We start from the raw sequence: 23,577 nt of genomic DNA on the forward strand, positions 1-23,577 counted from the left end.
GAGAACAAAGATACAACATACCAGAATCTCTGGGACACATTTAAAGCAGTGTGTAGAGGGAAATTTATAGCACTAAATGCCCACAAGAGAAAGCAGGAGAGATCTAAAATTGACACTCTAACATCACAATTAAAAGAACTAGAGAGGCAAGAGCAAACACATTCAAAAGCTAGCAGAAGGCAAGAAATAACTAAGATCAGAGCAGAACTGAAGGAGATAGAGACACAAAAAACCCTCCAAAAAATCAATGAATCCAGGAGTTGGTTTTTTGAAAAGATCAACAAAATTGACAGACCGCTAGCTAGACTAATAAAGAAGAAAAGAGAGAGGAATCAAATAGACGCAATAAAAAATGATAAAGGGGATATCACCACCGACCCCACAGAAATACAAACTACCATCAGAGAATACTATAAACACCTCTACGCAAATCAACTAGAAAATCTAGAAGAAATGGATAATTTCCTGGACACTTACACTCTTCCAAGACTAAACCAGGAAGAAGTTGAATCCCTGAATAGACCAATAGCAGGCTCTGAAATTGAGGCAACAATTAATAGCCTACCCACCAAAAAAAGTCCAGGACCAGATGGATTCACAGCTGAATTCTACCAGAGGTACAAGGTGGAGCTGGTACCATTCCTTCTGAAACTATTTCAATCAATAGAAAAAGAGGGAATCCTCCCTAACTCTTTTTATGAGGCCAACATCATCCTGATACCAAAGCCTGGCAGAGACACAACAAAAAGAGAGAATTTTAGACCAATATCCCTGATGAACATCGATGCAAAAATCCTCAATAAAATACTGGCAAACCGGATTCAGCAGCACATCAAAAAGCTTATCCACCATGATCAAGTGGGCTTCATCCCTGGGATGCAAGGCTGGTTCAACATTCGCAAATCAATAAACGTAATCCAGCATATAAACAGAACCAAAGACAAGAACCACATGATTATCTCAATAGATGCAGAAAAGGCTTTTGACAAAATTCAACAGCCCTTTATGCTAAAAACGCTCAATAAATTTGGTATTGATGGAACGTACCTCAAAATAATAAGAGCTATTTATGACAAACCCACAGCTAATATCATACTGAATGGGCAAAAACTGGAAAAATTCCCTTTGAAAACTGGCACAAGACAGGGATGCCCTCTCTCACCACTCCTATTCAACATAGTGTTGGAAGTTCTGGCTAGGGCAATCAGGCAAGAGAAAGAAATCAAGGGTATCCAGTTAGGAAAAGAAGAAGTCAAATTGTCCCTGTTTGCAGATGACATGATTGTATATTTAGAAAACCCCATTGTCTCAGCCCAAAATCTGCTTAAGCTGATAAGCAACTTCAGCAAAGTCTCAGGATACAAAATTAATGTGCAAAAATCACAAGCATTCTTATACACCAGTAACAGACAAACAGAGAGCCAAATCAGGAATGAACTTCCATTCACAATTGCTTCAAAGAGAATCAAATACCTAGGAATCCAGCTTACAAGGGATGTCAAGGACCTCTTCAAGGAGAACTACAAACCACTGCTCAGTGAAATCAAAGAGGACACAAACAAATGGAAGAACATACCATGCTCATGGATAGGAAGAATCCATATCGTGAAAATGGCCATACTGCCCAAGGTGATTTATAGATTCAATGCCATCCCCATCAAGCTACCAATAACTTTCTTCACAGAATTGGAAAAAACGGCTTTAAAGTTCATATGGAACCAAAAAAGAGCCCGCATTGCCAAGACAATCCTAAGTCAAAAGGACAAAGCTGGAGGCGTCACGCTACCTGACTTCAAACTATACTACAAGGCTACAGTAACCAAAACAGCATGGTACTGGTACCACAACAGAGATATAGACCAATGGAACAGAACAGAGTCCTCAGAAATAATACCACACATCTACAGCCATCTGATCTTTGACAAACCTGAGAGAAACAAGAAATGGGGAAAGGATTCCCTATTTAATAAATGGTGCTGGGAAAATTGGCTAGCCATAAGTAGAAAGCTGAAACTGGATCCTTTCCTTACCCCTTATACGAAAATTAATTCAAGATGGATTAGAGACTTAAATGTTAGACCTAATACCATAAAAACCCTAGAAGAAAATCTAGGTAGTACCATTCAGGACATAGGCATGGGCAAGGACTTCATGTCTAAAACACCAAAAGCAACGGCAGCAAAAGCAAAAATTGACACATGGGATCTAATTAAACTAAAGAGCTTTTGCACAGCAAAGAAACTACCATCAGAGTGAACAGGCAACCTACAGAATGGGAAAAAATTTTTGCAACCTACTCATCTGACAAAGGGCTAATATCCAGAATCTACCAAGAACTCAAACAAATATACAAGAAAAAAGCAAACAACCCCATCAAAAAGTGGGGAAGGATATGAACAGACATTTCTCAAAAGAAGACATCCATACAGCCAACAGACACATGAAAAAAGGCTCATCATCACTGGCCATCAGAGAAATGCAAATCAAAACCACAATGAGATACCATCTCACACCAGTTAGAATGGCAATCATTAAGAAGTCAGGAAACAACAGGTGTTGGAGAGGATGTGGAGAAATAGGAACACTTTTACACTGTTGGTGGGATTGTAAACTAGTTCAACCATTATGGAAAACAGTATGGCGATTCCTCAAGGATCTAGAACTAGATGTACCATATGACCCAGCCATCCCACTACTGGGTATATACCCAAAGGATTATAAATTACTCTACTACAAAGACACATGCACACGTTTGTTTATTGCGGCACTATTCACAATAGCAAAGACTTGGAATCAACCCAAATGTCCATCTGTGACAGACTGGATTAAGAAAATGTGGCACATATACACCATGGAATACTATGCAGCCATCAAAAAGGATGAGTTTGCGTCCTTTGTAGGGACATGGATGCAGCTGGAAACCATCATTCTTAGCAAACTATCACAAGAAGAGAAAACCAAACACCGCATGTTCTCACTCATAGGTGGGAACTGAAAAATGAGATCACTTGGACTCCGGAAGGGGAACATCACACACTGGGGCCTATCATGGGGAGGGGGGAGGAGGGAGGGATTGCATTGGGGAGTATACATGATATACACGTCATGCACATGTACCCTAGAACTTAACGTATAATAAAAAAAAAAAAAAAAAAAAAAAATAGTAGTATACTGCCCAACAGAAAAAAAAATACAATGGTACGGGATGCCAAAACAAAAGAAGAAAAGATCAGACTTTTAAAAATGGGAAGAAAACTAGTAAAGAGAAAATATGTGAAGAAATATAAGCAGATAATAAGGAAATAAAATAAGCTTAAACTAATAAGAATTTCCATTTTAAAAAAAATCAAATAAATGGAGAAGTAGTTGTATTAGTCTGTTTTCACACTGCTGATAAAAACATACCCAAGACTGGGCAATTTACAAAAGAAAGAGGTTTATTGGACTTACAGTTCCACAAGGCTGGGGAGGCCTCACAACCATGGTGGAAGGCAAGGAGGAGCAAGTCACATCTTCTGTGGATGGCAGGAGGCAAAGAGAGAGCTTGCACAGAGAAATTCCCATTTTTAAAACCATCAGATCTCATGAGACCCATTTACTATCACAAGAACAGCACAGAAAAGACCTGTCCCCAGGATTCAGTCATCTCCCAGCAGGTCCCTCCCACAACATGTGGGAATTATGGGAGCAACAAGATGAGATTTGGGTGGGGACACAGAGCCAACCCATATCAGTAGTTACAAAGTGGTCATATGGAGAATAAAATATCTGTACGTTTAAAAGTATAGGGAAATATACACAATGTATAGTAAAACCAAAAAATATTTTTCACCAATGGCATCAGACTAGTTCTTCATTAAGAGTGCCAAGGATTATCCTACACATAGAGTCTAGGAAGGAAGAATTAAGGAATAGAATATTTTGATTAGCTAACAGACTGATAGAATTAATATATTCACTTGTTCCTCTGTGGATTTTAGTCTACCAGGCCAGACGCTGTTTGTTCCTAAATGTTTTTCCAACAATTAGAATATGCTTCCATTAGGCTGGGCATGGTGGCTCAGGCCTCTAATCCCAGCACTCTGGGAGGAGGAGGCAGGCAGATTACTTGAGGTCAGGAGTTCAAGACCAGCCTGGCCAACAAAGCGAAATCCCATCTCTACTAAAAATATAAAAATTAGCCGGGTGTGATGGCATGAGCCTGTAATCCCAGCTACTCAGGAGGCTGAGGTAAGAGAATCGCTTGAACCCAGGGGGAAGTAGTTACAGTGAGCCAAGATCGCACCACCGCACTCCAGACTGGGAGACAAAGCAAGTCTCCATCTCAAAAAAAAAAAAAAAAAAAGAATATGCTTCCATTAAACAATTAAATTTATTATTTAGGGAAAACAATGGCATAAAGAGCCAGACTATCAGAAAAACGTGGGTCACTAATAATAAACTAATAATAAATTTTATTCATTATCCCTTTTATTTAAAAAAATTCATTAAAACAGATGAACATTAGATACTTATGTGTAATAATTATCGGAACCCATAATTAGAATTAATCATTATTAAAGAAAATACTACGCCTGAAAGGGAAAGAAATATTTGCATAAATATAATACATCTCTCATAATCCTTAATTTTTATTGCCATTGTGAAATTTTGCAATTCTCTCTCCTAGCTTTGGAGTCAGAAGCCCTCACTGATACACTGTGACACTATGCCATTATACATTAAATATATTTATATATATACACACTATATATATACACAGACACATATATGTATATAAAACAAAAGAATCTATTTCTTCTTGCAAGTGACAAAAGAGATGTATCTGCAGTTTGCTTAAATTATATTAAAAATAACCATCTATTTAAAAGCATAGTCATATAATTTATTATCTCTATTGATCATCACACGTTTACAGAAGAGAAGGGGGATCATAACTGTTCTCATTTTAAGACAAAGAAACAGGCTCAGAGTGGTTCAACTGGAACGCCAACCCAGTTTCTAACTCCAATCTAACTCTAGAGTTCTGCCATCCTACCTAGCAGCATAGAACAACAGTGAACAAAAGCAGTGAATAAAAAGCCAGTCTCATCAAAGAAACCATAAAGAGAACATCCCAGCCTGTGCCTCTCTAATGGGTAAGAAGAAATAAGAACATATTGATCCCCTCAACCCTAGGAGACCCCAGGTCATTTACCTCCTATCATTGCATGAAGTCCATTTGCCCAGAAGTACCATACAAATATTGTCATTTTCTATGTGTTATAACTAAAATTAGGAAACACTGTTATTGAGAACTCAGGAATCTACAGAAAGGTCTTACATAAATTCAACAAAATATAAACTTCATCAACATGATTAAATTACCTATAAAAAGGAGATTTATATCAATGACATAACGGAATCTTGCTTCAAGGATAATTTCTGGACTTAAATTTAGCATTCACTCAAGAAAGTTATGTAGGAATTCAAATGTCACCAACAAGATAGCCTTCAATTTTCTGTATTTTTTAATCATTCACAAGTTGCAATACTTAGTTTTGGTTTACACAGACCTCACAACCAATTACACCATACCTCTCAACTAATATTTCCTTTGAGGACCCTACACTTGTATAATATCATCTTTAATCTTAGCTCATCATCATTCCTTCGAGGATATAAGCCCAATGTTATTTCTATTCTAACAACTTTCAAGCTTAAAAATATTAGCTCTTAGAAATTTGAAAACTTACACATATATGGAATTCTCACTTTGCTGCTGAAGTTGTATATGTGAAAAATTTGGAAGAAAGGAATGCTAAAGAAAAGTCACATTGTAATTTTCAACTCCTGTTTGACCTCTCTACATCTCACCAAATCTTTATATCGATGCTGTCAGATTTGGTACTACAAACTTACTCTCTGCTAAATATCCTTTTCAAAGTGAAATTCACTAATCACAGTGCAAAATATGTTAGTGTCTTCTATCCTCCTTGTTCCTGACACTTCTGCAATATTAAAGAGGGGACTTGGAAGTTACTATGTGACCTTTCTTTAGCATTCCTATCTTCCAGATTGATCACATACATCAAAATAGGAGGAAAGCTTTTTACTAACAATTTCTGTTGAAGTGATCATATCGTTTTTCATACGGCTAACAACCACAATGCAGAAACCAAATAAAAGTTTATATCTACATGGTGCAATCTATGAAGCATTCCCATGCTATTACGTATTTGACTCTCATAACAATTAGAGATATGCAGTGCAAATATTTTACAAATGTGAAAAATGAAAGTAATAAAATTTAAAGGACTTGATCAAAGTCAGACATCTAACAAGTGATGAAGCCAGTACCAAGAGCTATGTTTCAACTCTCGGTCCAGGATCTTCCCATTCCACCATGATGTCTAACAGGTAAAATATCTGTCTTATCTGTAAGAGGATTCCAGAGTTCAGGCTTTTAGAAAATCATGGCATCAAAACCATTACTCCTGTTCACCTTGAAACAGAGATTTAATTACCTATTCACAGTCCATCAAAGCGTAAGTATTAGTTTTATTAGAATGTGTCTCTTGCATCTTATGATATTCTTTCTCCTTGTTTCTTCACTAAAAAGGAAAAAGTTTCAAAGGGCACACTAATTAGAACAAGAAAAAGCACAACTTTTCCCCAAGAATAGAGAGTATTTCATTAAATTTTTATTTTTTATTTTATTTTTTTTTTTGAGATGGAGTCTCTGTCTGTCGCCCAGGCCGAAGTACAGTGGTGTGATCTCGGCTCACTGCAACCTCCACCTTCCAGGTTCAAGCAATTCTCCTGCCTCAGCCTCCCAAATAGCTGGGGACTGCAGGTGCACGCCACCACACCAGACTAACTTTTGTATTTTTTGGCGGAGACGGGGTTTCACATGTTGCCCAGGCTGGTCTTGAACTCCTGGCCTCATGTGATCCGCCCACCTCAGCCTCCCAAAGTGCTGGGATTACAGGTGTGAGCCACCATACTCGGCCTTACATACTTCTCTTAAAAATAAAAACTTTTTAAAAACCAAATAAAAGAAATTAATATAAAACAATAAAAAGAAGTAAAATACAATTAAAAGTAAAATTAAAAACGAAAGAATCAAGCTAAAACATTTTAAAGTAATATAAAAATATTAAACATCTAATGAATGAAAAAATAGATGCCAAATACATTGAAGATAAAAGTGAAACAAGGCAAAAATACAAATTCCAAAATGAAAGTATCTGCACCACCTTCATGCAGATGAAGTTGCAAACTTTGGGCCAAGTTTCTGGTTACAGGTCCCACAAGCAGAAGACAGGACCTTTGGTCTCCCCTTTATTTGCAGAAGATTCAACACTCACATCCTTCTGGGTTAAAAATAAGTATGTGGGAGAAAGATACCTCTTAGAGAGCAGCAAATTATTCATCTCTTCCCCGTAAACCAGGCAAAAGCACCCTCAATCTACTCTACTCAAACCCAGCTTTTAAATTAAGTTTTAACTCAGAATGAGATTGAAAAATCCCTTAACAGCAATACATAAATACTTTTCGTGTTTTGACCAATTCAGCCATATCTTAAAAAGATCGACTTTAATCATACTTAAAATTGTTTTAAAATAAATTTAAAGGCCGGGCGCGGTGGCTCAAGCCTGTAATCCCAGCACTTTGGGAGGTCGAGACGGGCGGATCACGAGGTCAGGAGATCAAGACCATCCTGGCTAACAGGGTGAAACCCCGTCTCTACTAAAAAATACAAAAAACTAGCCGGGCGTGGTGGTAGGCATCTGTAGTCCCAGCTACTCGGGAGGCTGAGGCAGGAGAATAGCGTAAACCCAGGAGGCGGAGCTTGCAGTGAGCTGAGATCCGGCCACTGCACTCCAGCCTGGGCGGCAGAGCCAGACTCCGTCTCAAAAAAAAAAAAAAAAAATTTAAATTATATGTTTAGTCTGTCATATATATTAAACACAGGGTAAATTATACATTTTTGAAGAACTAAGATACCCTGAAAATGTAAAGTGTAAGCCATCTTAAAATGTATAGGATAACTAGAAGGCAATTCTAATCTTGATGATTTGGAAGGCATTCCAGAAGTGTTCAGTGACTTCGAACATTTTTAATGCTTTCATCAATATTTTGAGTAGATCACAAGAAAATAGCAGTAAGTGATGCAAGGTTTAAGGTAGAAAACTTGATATGAATGCCATCTCCTCTCTTTCTTTCCATATCCATTTATAAACAAAATGGTCATTGGTAATCTGGACAATTACTGAGGGGAAATGAATCAAAAAATTACCGGCCAGGCATAGTGGCTCACACCTGTAATCCCAGCACTTTGGGAGGCTAAGATAGGCAGGTCACTTGAGTTCAGGAGTTCAACACCAGTCTGGGCAAAATAGCAAAACCCCATCTCTACAAAAATTAGCTGGGCATGGTGGCATGTACCTGTAATCCCAGCTACTTGTGAGGCTGAGGTGGGAAGATCACAGTGAGCCCAAGAGGTGGAAGTTGCAATGAGCCAAGATCATGCCACTGCACTTCAGCCTGGGCAACAGGGTGTACATTGTCTCAAAAAAAAAAATTACCAAAAGACTTCATAATCCCCCAAGAAGAGTAAATTATTACTCAATGGGTTTTGTAATACGTTTTACAATGAATTTTAAACAGCTATATCAGCTCTATCAAAGGCAAAATTTAGAACAATGACATATGTTAAACATTAGACTGTGGATTCATTTATGTCTTCAACTATTAAGCTAAAATGAGGCAAATATTTACAAATTAAAATGTCTTTCAACTAGCATTCCATTTCAATATGTCCACTGTTTAGGGTATATACTCAATGTCCCTAACAAACACTACTGTAATCATTAAAAGTTGGAAGCTAGTATTTTCGTACATAACAGTTCTCAGCTTATTATTTCTTCTCTAACATGTCTAAACCTGTACATAGTGAACAGAACCAACACATAATCTTGATGAAATTGTGCTGCTCCTTATTGTCAGTGATTACTCTGTAGGTATTCATCAACAAAATCACACATTTCATAGTAAAACTAAGACTCAAAAACTTAGTTCTCAAGTCTTGAAGTAATAAGAATAAAAAAAGTTTTAAAGATATTTTCTAAAAACCAAAAAAATTAACTTCATTAGCTGCTTATAATTATTAAATAGAAATTGCTCTTTTAATTTATATATGAGTAAAAATGATAAAGACCCTCAAAAATATTTTCTAAATATTATATTACTTCCTCTTCCAAATATCATATCTAAAATACCCTGGAATCTTGAAGAAAAAAAAGAATCCTTTCTGAACCACTTCCATCCAAGTTTAAGGGCACCTATAATTTTAATGCATAGACCTTGACGACATATGATGTTCCCATGTATTAAAACACATTTGAACTTATTTGGGTTTCATTTGAACCATGTTTTCTGTATAAACATATAAGTTAATTTCAAATAAGTTATAATTAATTTGATGATAATCTTAAGAAAATAAAAGTCAGCTAAGTTTTTATAACTACCCAGGTGATTAAAATTTTACAGGACTGCTTAATTCTAGTTAATAGTAAATTTGAATACTAAACACAACCTCATGCTGGTGCATTTCTGCTATCAAACCAAGATAAAGTTATTTAATGAGTAATTTCTAGAATCATATATATCCGCAGAAGGCTATCAGATGAACTAAACTGGTTGTTGTGTGCTTTTTTTCAGATTCAAGTGATAATTAAGAAGGAATTGAAAAAGGAAAAGGTTCTATCTTGATCTTTACCAGTTCTGCCTACAAAGTTACAGTTTGTGGTTTTTCAACAGCTCTATTTAAAAAAAAAAAAAAAAGTTTTTTAAAATAAAGTGCCCATTGCTTGTGATGACAAAAATCAGCAAGCTTTCAAAGTTCTTTATGTTCAAATTTTTTTAAGATTTAAGAAACCTTCAATAAGTATTGATAATCAGAACAATCTTTTACTAATTTCACTTTAATAACAATATAACTTAGCAAGTAATCATTGAACACCATTCAAGTAATCCCCAAATCTGCAAAAGATTCAGAGGTACTTGTCCTTAAAAGCCTGAAATCCAGTAAACAACATAAATCAGGACAATAAAGACCGAGCACAAGATAGACTATAACTTCCACGAGACAGATTCCAAAAGGCGTACTAGTCAGCAACTTTTTTTTTTTTTTTTTTTCTTTTTTGAGACAGTCTCACTCTGTTGCCCAGACAGGAGTGCAGTGGCGTGATCTCGGCTCACTGCAAGCTCTGCCTCCCGGGTTCACGCCATTCTCCAGGCTCAGCCTCCTGAGTAGCTGAGACTACAGGCGCCCGCCACCATGCTTTTTAAATAAAATTGTATCGTGTTTATTTGAGGTGCCCAACATGATGAAATACATATAGGTAGTAAAATGGTTGCTATAGTGAAATCAATTAACGCATCTATCATCTCATATACCTCTTTGGGACAGGAGCAGCTAAAATCCATTTATTTAATAAAAATCCCTAACACAATACAATTTTATTAACTTTGGTCTTCACATTGCACATTGGATCTCTAGACTTGTCCATCCTATATATCTGCTATTTTGTATCCTTTGACCTACCTTGCTTCATTTCCTCTACCCCCAACCATGGTAACCACCGTTTCATTCTCTATCTCTGTGTATCTGAGTATTTAAAAATATATATTCTACATATAAGTGAGATAATGCAACATTGTTCTTCCTGAGTCTGATGTGTTTCATTTAGCATAATGTACTCCAGGCCCATCTATGTTATAGCAGACAGCATTATCTACCCCTTTTTAAGGCTGAATAATATTCCATTGCATATATGTATACACACCACATTTTCTTCATCCATTCTTCTGCTGAACTACTATAGGACCCAACAATCCCTCTTCTGGAAAAAAGATAAAATCACCTCCTTGTAAGGACATCTATCATCTTGGCAGTAGCTCACACCTGTAATCCAGCACTTTGGGAGGCCAAGGCAGGAGGATTACTTGAGGTCAGGAGCTCAAGACCAGCCTCCACAACAGAATGAGAACCCATCTGTACAAAAAATGTAAAAATTAGCCAGACATGGTGACATACGCCTGTAGTACTGGCTACTCAGAAGACTGAGGCAGGAGGATCCCTCGAGCCCAGTTCAAGGCTGCAGTGAGTTATAATTTTGTCACTTCTTTTTACATATTTTTTTTTAATTTCTGAAGCTTCACTTTAACAAATCTTACCTGTTTAATATTGTAATTATACTTTTTTAAAAAAGAAAGTAATTTAGCAACAATTATTAAGCCCATAATACCCTACACAATTTCCATTCCTTTTCTTTAAAATCCATCTGAGTACCTTTATCAGTTTAACAATTCAACAAATATTCACTGAGCACATATTACGGGTCAGACACTGTTTTAGGCTCCGAGTAAACAAAATTAAACGCAACAATCCCCTGCCAAGGCAAGTTACACTGTAGCAGAGAGATTCTTTATCTTCTTCATCAGATGCAACTATTTATACCAAAAGCAAATTACTCTTAATTATTCACACAAGATTTAGAATATGAAGTAAAACTCCAATTAACTTTAGAAAAAGATAACCACCTGACACCCAATTGTCTCTCCATTACCTCACAACTACCTCAAGATCTCCCCACTCCTCTACTGTTCCCTAAGCACTGAGCTGAGTTAGGTGCCTTCTTCGTACTTCAGTGCTATATGCACTATACAACCTCTACCACAGCCTTTACTACTCTTATAATTATTGACTTGAAATTGACACTTCCCCTTCAAGAATGCCATCTTAATTGCATTTAATCTGTGCATGACACACAATTGGCACTCAGAAACACTCACTGAAGGAATGAGAGGTCTGAATACTTCCTATGGTGTTTAAGCTCTTCTTCTGATGTCTGTTAAGAATATCACAACAATTCTGATCAAGCCTAGAATCAGGGATTTGCTAAGACGAGTGGCTTTTTAAAGTTGCTGCAGAAGATTTCACTGCTATTAGAAAAACATGACTGTTCTAAAGGTAGCACAGCATAATTGTTAAGAGCTCAGGCCCTAGTACCAGACACAGGTTCAAATCCTAGTCTTACCTCTTAAGTTTGTTTGCTTTGGGCAAGTTGCTGAACCTTTCTGAGCCTCAATTTCCTTATGTTCTGAAAAGAATAACAGTTTGTAAATTTTATAGTTGAAGTGAAGATAAATGGAAGCTGTAGGCTCTTGACACATTTTCTGACATACTATAAATGCCAAATAAATAGTTTCTATTACTCTTTATGTAGAACATCTAACTGGAAGCCTAATCAGAGAAAATAAATTGAAAAATACGGTTCTGAAACCATGACATTATAGCTTTAGTTCATTAACTAGGCACTTTAAGCAACAAAAACAAGTCTTTATGAAGTTCAATGAATTAATACTCTGACTAAATATACACTTACTAAAGTTGTTAATCACAATTACAAGAGTATCAATACATATGGTGGAAAAATGGTAAAATGAAACCAGAATTTGGCAGTTACAGGTACATTTGACCCTTAGTCAACAGATCTTTCCATTAAAACATTGCTTCTTTTTAATTGATTTGAGTTTACAAAGTTTTCTTTAAAAATAAAATGTTCCCTTAAAAATACACAATAAAAAATAAAAATAAATGTTTCCCTGAAAGCTGTCTATCAGTTGTTCACACCTCACTGTTAATTAATCAGATACATACTTTAAGTAACACCAATATACTTAAAAGAAATTGTTGAAAAGTGGTGAGAAGAGGGGTAACCTTAGTGGAGCAGGCCTATATAATGCTCATTGTGAGAATTTTTACCAGTCACCAGGCATCATGATGATAATGGCACCTACAAGGTGACAGCAGAGGGGATCCAGGAATTGTAAAAGGCATCAAAGCAATTCCCCCCACACTCCATGGGATTACACTAAGTGCTCTTTAAGGAAACTCGAGTTCTGTTATTCTACTTTTCTCTTATTCAATGTCATAAGAATTAGTACCACAATCTCCTAAATAAATACTTCTAAAAGGTCAAGTCAGGACCACCTTTTAGCAAGTTCCCCCACAAGGCCAATGACTGACCTACCACAGAAACATGAACCAAGACATTACTTTCTATAGATAAAATTAAATTACTACTTGAAATAAATCAAGAGTTTGAAAGTGGGAAAAGTTTTTCAATGTTAAACATTAAGCTTATTTCCAGGGAAGGAGGATTATTTTGGAAATGATTAAAAATCAAAGAGCTCAAATGTGATATTCTCATTGTTACCTAAAATACCATGGCTATCTACGTAAAGCACTCTAAACATGTCTATTGCTAGTATTATATGAACACTTTAAAATGTATACTGTACACAGTAAATTATTATCCTCTAACTTGCAAATAAAACATGAAAATTTAGAGAAAAAGAATATATTATCTGAGCTTAAGAAAAATCTGAAAATGAGAGAACATTATCAAAAGCACATCAGGAACATATCACCTTGAAAGTCAAGAAAACAGTTATAAGAAAAAACCTGAACAAACTCGCACTGTGGCAACCCAGCAGTGACCAAACAACAGTCTTAAAGCATACCACTGTGAAATCTGCAGCAGAGGCCAAGCAGCCTCTCACATTTAACAGTGGAAATCATGAACATCAAAAACTAAGAGGTCACCTTAAAGTGGCAAAAATAAAGAACCTGTAAACAAATGAAACTACCTAATGAGAAAGTGACAACCAAACCATTAAAATGTAAACTTTGCAACACACCTATGAAAGCAATAATCAACAAATATTGAACAGTGAAATTTGATTTGCTTTTTACACTTGCAGGCAGCTATGTGAAGGAGGATGTAATGCCCTAAGCCATATATAAAAGTACATATATTCTCAACTATTTTCTATATAAATCAAGAAAGGCATAACCCAAGGACATGGTTCTGAAGAATCACATTACATTTTGTTCCTGGATAGCAGTATAAAGGAATACAACAGTTTCATTTTATTTCTTTTTTAATAGAGATGGGGGCCGCGCTATGCTGCCCAGCCTGGTCTTGATCTTCTGACCTCAAGGGATTCTCCCACCTCTTCCTCCCAAAGTGCTGGGTTACAGATGTCAGCCACCATGCCTGGTCACAGTTTCATTTTCTTCAACAATTTAGCTTATACAGTTTGGATTACTCTAATTTATCCTAGTGCATCTAAATTGACAGAGACTCAGAGTTCTTAAATGAACACAAAGTTACAGCAAAAACAACTATCGTGGTAACCACATTTTACTCAGACTTTTTCCATGTTGGACAATAATGCAATACCTCCTAACCTACTTTATTATCTGTATGATTCATCAAAGTTCTAAATGTTAGAGTTTTGTTGGGTTTTAGTAGGTATGAAATGTTATACATAGGTTTTAAGATAAATTCACAAACATTATATATAGCAACTGTTCTTATAAATCTTTTGGTATGAGGAGAGGAAAGGAGACATAAGCACTGAATGAAAAGAGCTTGAGGATGGGGTATTCCAAAATAGCCCATTCCAAGACATACATGGACTTCTATTTCTAATACCCCTGTACTGTCACATCAGCACACATTTAAAATCACTTCGACAAGCAGTTCTCTGGGGATTAATTTAATCAACATTCATTTATTCAATGGCCAAGCATTAAGTTAGGTCCAATTTATTTTTATTTTTTATTTTTTAGAGACAGAGTCTCCCTCTGTCACCTAGATTGGAATGCAGTGGCACAATCTCAGTTCACTGCAATCTCTCTCCGCCTCCTGGGTTCAAGGGATTCTCCTGCCTCAGCCTCTCAAGCAGTTGGGACTATAGGCGCTTAATACCACACCCGCTAATTTTTGTATTTTTAGTAGAGACAGGGATTCACCATGTTGGCCAGGCTGGTCTCAAACTTCTGACCTCAAATGATCTACCCGCTTCTGCCTCCCAAAGTGCTGGAATTACAGGTGTGAGCCACTGCACCCAGCCCCAATTTCTTTTATTCATTCTGTAAATATTCATTCAACATGTCAGATGTGTTAAGTTTTTTCTTAAGAATACAAATTAATAAGTTGTGATTCATGAAGAACTTATCTCAAGCAGGGCAAACATACATTTAGACACATCAATATGTCTCTAAATGACCATATTAAACATATCTGTAAGAATACAATAAGTGCTAAAATACCAAGTAGAAGCAAAATGTTGTAGAGTCTAGTATAGAGAGTATCACTATAGACAAAAAGTTATCAAATGCAAAAAAGTAAGTTTAGAAATACCTTTCTTGTGCAGGGCATGGAGGACACTAAGAATTCTTTGGCTTAAGGTTCTAATGTAACAAAAAAGTGAAAGGCAGTTAAACTGTTAACATAAGTTGCAGATAAGAAAAATCGATAATTCGATACTGGGTTGGATAGGCAAATCAAAGTAGAAAGCTGGTAGCAAAGAAGAATTTGTTCCTAAGAGAAACTGTTCTAGGTAAAAAGAACGGAATAAAGAAAACAAGACTTGCTAAAGATGTTTTAAAACTACTATTAAATAGCCAGAACTATTAGATCAAAGATTCACTAAATATGAAGATGCAAATCCTAAAAATGAAAAGTGATAGGGAGGGAAATGGAATGAGTTAGGGTCTGCAACCACAAAGAAAAAACTCAATAATTGTTTTAGGTGGGATTACATTGGATTCATTAATTTTAGGGAACACACTGTATTCCCATTTGGAAAAAATTATTTGTATCACATACAGCTTATACTCAAATATTTCCTCACATGATAAAACCACCTATACACATGAAGTCACTATGCAATGGAGGTAACAAAGCAGTAGTTAAAATATAGACTCTGGACAGACTACCCTGGGCAAGTTTCATCATGTCTCTGTTCTTCATTCAGTTTCTTCATGTGCCAAATGGAAACAAGCACTTCCTATATCATAAGATTTTTGTGAGGCTTAAATAGTTAGTACATGAAAAATACCCAGAATTGTGCCCAGCACAGAAAAAGTACAACATACTAGCTGCTGCAGCTGCTGCTCCTCCTCCTCCTTTTCCTCCTCCTCCTCCTCTTCCTCCTCCTCCTCCTCCCCCTACTACTGCTCCTATTACTACTTGGAATAAACTATCAACAAAATAAAAAAAGAGAAAGCTAGAGTACCAAGGCCACTTCCCAGAAGAGAAATGCTTAGAGGCATCCCCAATCTTTTATTGACGAAAAGTTACTTTTCATTTCCCTGAAGATTAAGTCACTTTGGGGAAGGTGGGGACAGTATGGTAACAATGACTTCTGTTAACAGAATTGAGGAGAGGCCATCACTGCTGGCTGTACTTCTCTGCCTGCTGGAAGAAAGACAGACAACAAAAAGAAGAACACTAGCAATTATCTTGGAGATCTACCAGGAAGAGCATTAAGATCTCAATTTTGGCACTTCACTCTTGGACAGCTGGAGCAGAAGTTACTGGGAGGTTGTTCTGCCAGGGAAACCTCCACCAAAAAAAAAAAAAAAAAAAAAGTCACAACCAGTCTGTCAGACACCACCAGAACAAATTCTACTAACACGTAGGGGACACTATAGGGAAATACTACCAACCCCTCTCATGGCATTTTTTTAGATTTGTAGAGTGCTTCATATGAAACTAACAAGCTGTTTTCCAGAATGTTCTGAAATGTGTTGTTCTCAAAAAAAAAAAAAATCAACATTATGCCTCTGAAACAAGTACAAATGGCAGTAGATCAGATAAACATCACAATCTTACCAGAAGAGTTTTATCAAGTTATGTTTTAAAAGCTAATGTCATTTCACACTGTTAACTAACATTTAATTAACAACCTGTCTTTGAAGATACTTATCTAAGTTATTCAGGAGAAATGAAAGCATTTAGACTTATCCATTAAAAATGAACAAGAGAAGCATGCCAAATACCTTAACATAGTATCACCAATCTTAGTATAAACCAAATTTACTCTAAATATATTTTCTATTTGATCAGTCATCAAAAAATAAATATTCTGAGAGTTTTTTAACAAAGGCATTTTAACTGATTTCTCAACATCTATTCATTGCCAATTTAAATAAATCAATCACGATAGTCTTGCCACCCACCACTCTACCTCTACCCCATCAGTGATAATTTCAGGAATTGTCAGGCCCATGCCAACTTAGGCTACCAGGATCTAAGGAAAGGCTTTCTAGGGGATTTGGAAAAAGAAACTTTCTGACTCTAAATAGAGAAATTTAAAGCCAGTGTCTGTCACCCCCAGAGTCACAAACGAAAAAGCAGAGTTCCAACTTCCACTGACAGTCTTATAACCACAATGAATCTAAGCCCTCCAATGACACCATTACTGTGAGTGGCAGAAATGAGAAGCAGAAAGCACCTGGATGTTTGATGACTTCTTGTATGAACTATATCAAGTTTCTCTAGTTTCTCTATTATTTAAACCAACCTTATGTTTGTACTCCAAAGCAACCTAACTTATACATTTTGTTTTCCAAGTCTATTACTATTTAAGAATTTCACCCATGCTCATTTAATGTTAGCAAAAAAAAAATTATCATACCTTAAACAAGCACATATCAGAGCCTCATTAAAACAAATAGCTACTAACAGTTAAATAGGAGGATTCCAATAACTTTTAAAATAATTGTCATATATTTTTCTATTTAAGATTTAGCTATAAAGTAGAACATTGATAAAATATTACAGAAACATCAATCTCAATTTGGCAAAAAAAATTTACTTTCATAGCCCTCTTATAGTTATTGATTTTATTATTTATAGTTACTATTTTATCATTTATTATTTATTATAGTTATTGACTATAGTCATTACTTGTTAGATCTGAAAATATTAGCCATGTTCATACTATTTAAGTCACAATAAAAAAAAGGTTACTGCTTCTTACATGGCTGAGTTTAGTTTTTTAAATATCTTTAGAATTTTCTGCCAATTAGCCATATAGAATGGATTATTTGCAGCCTACAGAGAAGCCAACATTATTTACTTTAACCATTTATCATATTTACAACTTTACCAAGCTAGATATAAACTGTTAAAATACAAATGAAGATGTTTCTTAAAAAGAGTGATTTAAATAATAACAGCAAAAAGACATGGTATAATATTAAAGCAGGGCAGAAGTAAAGATACAAACTGGAATAACTAGCTCATGAAAAGTGGAAAAGAGGAAAAGACGAAGAAAGGTGTAAACCACTCAAAAGTCGTTATAAAAAGGTCACAATCTCTCTGAGGCATGCATAGATTGGGTGTTATATAAGGCAAATTGATCTTTTAACAAGATCACTTTAAAACACATTTAAAATTAGAGAATCCATATTTTCCAAATGAAATTAGCTTGTCGTGTGAGATATATATATGTATATACACACATATATACACACACATATGTGTGTGTGTGTATATATATACATATACACTTTTTTTTTTTTTAGACAGAGTCTTACTTGGTCACCCAGGCTGGAGTGTGGTGGTGCTATCTCGGCTAACTGCAACCTCCACATCCCCGGTTCAAGTGATTCTCGTGCCTCAGCCTCCCCAGTAGCTGGGATTACAGGCATAGGCCACCATGCCTGCAAAATTTTTGTATTTTTAGTAGAGATGGGGTTTCACCATATTGGTCAGGCTGGTCTCGAACTCCTGGCCTCAAATGATCTGTCCACCTCAGTCTCCAAAAGTACTGAGATTACAGGCGTGAGTCACTGTGCCATGCCTTTACAAACAGTATCAGATGAGCATTACTTCACACACCTTCAGTAATGTTGCGGTAGGTATTTTTTAGATTAACTCATACCATAAACACACTATAGAACAGAATTAAATGGAGCTGAAAATATAATGTATCCATTTGAGTATCCATTCTACCTAATATATCCATTCTTCAAAGAGAACCTGGTTGGGCCTCAAAATAATGCAAATGGACAAACTTTACTACATACAGGACAATAAAAGATAACTTCATCAACCAGAAAAGGCTCCCTACAACCTAGGATCACTCCTTGCCAATGGACAAACCTTACCACAGCTGCAGTTCAAACAGACCAGGAGTACAGTAGTAGGGCTGGTGGAGCCAACAATGTGTGACTTCATAGTAAAATTAGCCATGCCTATTTCACCACAACTGGGTTGGGCTTCTCTATTTTAAGGTGGGCACCTCCAAATTACTTGAGTATGTAATTGCTGGATAGTTTCTGAAGCTAAAAGTGTCAGCAGACTTTCCTCCAAGGCTTTAGGATGGCCACCCAGTCTCCACAAAACCCCTATGCTTAATCATCATGCTATCCAGGGTCTAAGCACACAGCAAGTCAAGACATATACTGTAAGTATCTAGAAAGATATAGCATGCAAGAACACATTAAAAGAAAATAGGCAAGGAAAGATATTCCTTATTCTTGTCTGCTAACCGTGCCTCCTACTACACACAAGCACAATATACAAAATGATATGTGGAGGGAAATGATGAAAATCATGACATTAAACTACTATGCTCTCGTCTTTTCAGGAAATTGTACAGAACTGACAGCTGAAACCCTTCCAAGTAATTTCACAGTATTGTTTACCTCCCTTCAAAAGTGCTGTGCTATTGGAGTAAATCCAGCAGAAGGGGCTACTCAGTCTGCATTCTGCATTCTGAAAACATCAGAAGGGAAGCGGTGTAGCTTCCATTGGTACTAGCAGGAGAATGTGCACTAATGTTTAAAAAAATACACTAAATTTCCAAACATAAATGAAAGAAAATGAAAAGACATGCCCTTTCACCAAAACTAATGATAACTTTATCAATGAATGGTGAAGTTGAGTTGTAAGTTATATGGGCTTAACAGACACCTGAAATTCAAGCTGCACAGACAACATTCACGATTTTTACAATCCCAGGGCAAAGACTTGACATCTATTTTATTACCAGCAACTTGAGACACTCAATGCAAGATACACATTTAGTAGTATTATTTTCCTATTAGTATCATGTTCCAGCAGCCCACAATATTAACACTTGCTTTGAGAGATTCAATCAATTATTTTAAGAATTAACAGAACAGGCCGGGCACAGTGGCTCACACCTGTAATCCCAACACTTTGGGAGGGCAAGGTGGGTGGATCACTTGAGCCCAGGAGTTCGAGACTAGCCTGGGTAACATGGTGAAACCTTGTCTCCAAAAAAAATATACAAAAATTAGCTGAGCATGGTGGTGTGCATTGGTAGCTCCAGCTACTAGGGAGGCTGAGGTGGGAGGATCACTTGAGCCCAGAAAGGAGAGGTTGCGGTGAGCCCCAATCATGCCACTACAAAGCCTGAGGAACAAAATGAGATCCTGTCAAAAAAAAAGAGACCTTGTCAAATAACAGAACACAGAAGACACATACCTTCATTTTCAGAGGCATGACATTTCACTTTCAACACCAAGTCAAAGGTTCTGTCTGGATTTGCCCTAAAAGGAAAAAGTTTAAATTAATTTCCTATGACAAATTAACATCTCAATGAAATTTGTATTTTAATTCTAAAACTAATCTTGTTTTTGACTCAATACATTTAATGTGACTATATTACTACAGTATAGTAGAAATAACAATGCAAGTGTTTTCTCAATTGAGCAATTTAAAAGACCTGAGACTTAGGAATTCTGAAACTTGGGGCAAAGCATTTAACCTCTGAGACTGTTTTCCCTTACCTATGAGGTGCCTCACAGCATAACAGTGAGGATTATAAATCAAATAACATATGTGCAAGTACTTCATAAGTACTAAGTGCTACAAAAATGCAAAGTATTGATTTTATCTTATTGGATCAAATTTAAAAGCCAGAGTGTCCCTAAGTGTCATTATACCCTGCCAGCAGAGTTTGACACAGGCTCTCAGGCTCTCTCCAAAGGACGTGCAATGTAAGTGTAAATGATGAATACATGGTCCCACCTGCCAAGTTCTAGATCATCACAAAACATTTATAATGCTCCATGAATGTTATAGGTTGCATATACTTTTCTTGAAATGTATTTACTGTACTTAAGCATATTTAAAGTAGCAAACTATCCGTAACTCTGAGGTTAACAAAATAAAAAGCCTTCTTTTTATCTATTATCTTTGGAGAAACTAGCCATCTGCTTCCATGTTAGGTTTTCCCACTAGAAACTGTAAGTTTGTTTTGCTTAATTCAGAAGTGATTGACTTTTTACAAACTTGCCATATTAGCAAAATTTCAAAGCAACATTGATTCCATTTCAAAAAGTGAACTGAAATCTACTGAAACACTTTTTCTTCATAACATTGCTGTTCAAATCTCTCGTTCCATCATAAGGTAAAAGATTAGGTCTGGTACCACAATGGCCAATGTGTTAATATCTCAGTTATTCCTGCTAACAAGACCTTAGTGCCTTTGTACATTGGCTGTATTTAATACGTACTTCCTTCAAGAAATGAATGCCAGCTCTGACTTTAAAAAAAAAAAAAAAAAAAAAAAAAAAACCATTTCTTTTTTTAAAAGCTTTTCTTACAAGACATGAATCTGGAAACATAGGAAGTGACAAGACATATAAATTAACTTGCAAATATACATTTTCTCAGCCTTCCCACTACTAAAGTGTTTCAATGGGAATAATCTGGGCTCAGATGACTTCCTCCCTCTTAAAACAATTAATGTCAAGAAGCATACTATTTTTATTCACTTATCCTGCCCACCATGATGTCAAACACACTGAAGAAAATAATTCTATTACATAATTTCCCTCTTTCCCTAATATTCTTTAGAATCTCTCTTAGGTGTAAAAGTTAAATATTGACTCAGTTTTACTTCTGTGAAATTCAAACGGCCCTTCACAATAACACAAATATACATGGTATTATTTTAAACTTTGTGAGAAGGAGGTAGTAAAGGGTGGGTAAGCATGTAAGAAGGAATTCTTTCCAAAGTTAAGTTTCAGAAGAAAAATACAGAACTCATGCCTCTAAGACACCTAGAAATATAATCACCACCGTTATTAAAACTGCTTTTTCCCTAATCTCCTGAAGCAAAATAGTAGTTGATAAATACTCTAGCGCACACATAAAAATACCCTCTAATTGGATACCGTTCTGCAAGAACCATGCATCTACAGTGCCTGCATAAAGAAACACCAGAGACCAATCTAATTTTATAAGCAGAATCACAAGAAAACATCCAAGACAAAACTAACAGACTTAAGAAAAAAACGGTTATATTAATGCTAAGAGAGCACTCGGAATAATAATCTCTTAACCTCAACGCTGACTCCCTCCCGGACACCACACGCACACAGGCAGCCCCAGGAGAGTCACATCTGACACACTCAGGGGAAGCACGAGAACCCCTCAGCGGCGGTGTCAGAGGCCGCCCGGCCTCCCCCTGTCCCCCGAAAGGCGGGCGTCGACAAGGCGCTAGTGGCCACTCAGAGAGGAGCCGCGCCAACCCCGCGGGGCCGGCGACGCAGGGCGGGCGGGCAGGCTTTGCGGCCTAGCGCCGTCCCGCCGGCCGGCCAGAGGCTTCGGGGCCCGACGGCACCCCCAGCCCGCCCGGCCAACCTGTGCCGCCGGGGGAGCCGGTTGAGCGCGGAGGCGCTGAGGAGCCGAGCTGGCCTGGGAGGGGCCCCCGAGGGACGCCCGCCCCCGACGCGCCCGGGTCCCCCCACTCACTTGGTCCTGCAGTCCATGGTTACATGTCGGTGTGGGGCTGTCCGTCCGGCCCCCGCGCGCTGGCCTGGAAACCCGCAGCCCGGCCGCGCGAGGGTCGCGCCGCCCCCGCCCACGCCGGCGGCCCCACCGGGAAGGAGGCTGCTCACAGCAGCGGCGGCGGCGGCGGCCCATGTCGGCTGCGCCCCCGGCACTTCCCCGCCTCCCACCCCACCCACCAGAGCCTTTCTGTGACAGCAGCGGCGGCGTGGCCGCCGCCCCCGTCTCCGCCGGTAGCCGCCACCAAAGCTGAGGCCTTTCGGTTCCTGCGACCGGGGCCGCCCGCTGCGGCTCCTGCACCTTCTGCAAATCAGGAAGTCGCCGGGAGGGGGAAGGGGCGCGCGGGGACGCGCCCGGCTGCTTCACCTGGGCCGTGCGGCTCGCAAGTCGGAGACCGTGGAGGAGGCGGGGGCCAGGTCCCCGCGCCCGGGCGGCCTGAGGGTGCAGGGGGAGCGCTAGTGCCTGCCGGTATGGCCCACGTACCGCTTTGCCACCGAGACAGAAAGGCAAGGTGCCCCCTGTGTCCTCAGCATGAACCAACCGGCTTCCTTTCTGGGTCCAGTCCAGATTCCAGGGCGTCGGGGCTGCAACCCCACAAAGGGCTAAGTACCTGGAAAAGTACCTCGACCTGCAGTGTTTTCCACACACGTACACACAGACTTGGGTTCCTTTCATTTCATACTGCAAATTCAGAGCTCAAATTGATGCCCCTGGCTCTTGCGTCACTCCAGCTGTGGCTTGGTTACAGCTCTCTGAAATCCAGAGCTACCCCCTCCTGATTCAGGAATGTTCAGACATGTGCACCTGCTAAATAGCCCTGTCGAGTAGCCAAATGGTAGTGCCCCACTTGCCTGCGCATGTGGGAGGCAGACATTCCTGTACCACAGACTGCAGTAAT

General features: G+C 38.0%; 1 protein-coding gene across 9 annotated transcripts in view; it reads right to left on the reverse strand.

Moving 5' to 3' along the window:
* Positions 1–23,577, reverse strand: part of DENND1B (DENN domain containing 1B) — a 291,773-nt gene that overhangs the window by 262,052 nt on the left and 6,144 nt on the right. For 4 of the 9 annotated variants that reach the window (XM_033200326.1, XM_033200323.1, XM_033200330.1 and 1 more), the window contains one exon: positions 20,367–20,431. In XM_033200326.1, coding sequence (XP_033056217.1) covers positions 20,367–20,431 — 65 coding nt within the window. Of the gene's footprint in view, positions 1–20,366; positions 20,432–22,643; positions 23,140–23,162; positions 23,322–23,577 lie in introns of those variants that run through there. The other 5 variants (XM_033200328.1, XM_033200325.1, XM_033200329.1 and 2 more) reach the window with 3 other exon arrangements.

Source organism: Trachypithecus francoisi, unplaced genomic scaffold, assembly GCF_009764315.1.
Source record: "Trachypithecus francoisi isolate TF-2019V2 unplaced genomic scaffold, Tfra_2.0 Lachesis_group5, whole genome shotgun sequence".
NCBI lineage: Eukaryota > Metazoa > Chordata > Mammalia > Primates > Cercopithecidae > Trachypithecus > Trachypithecus francoisi.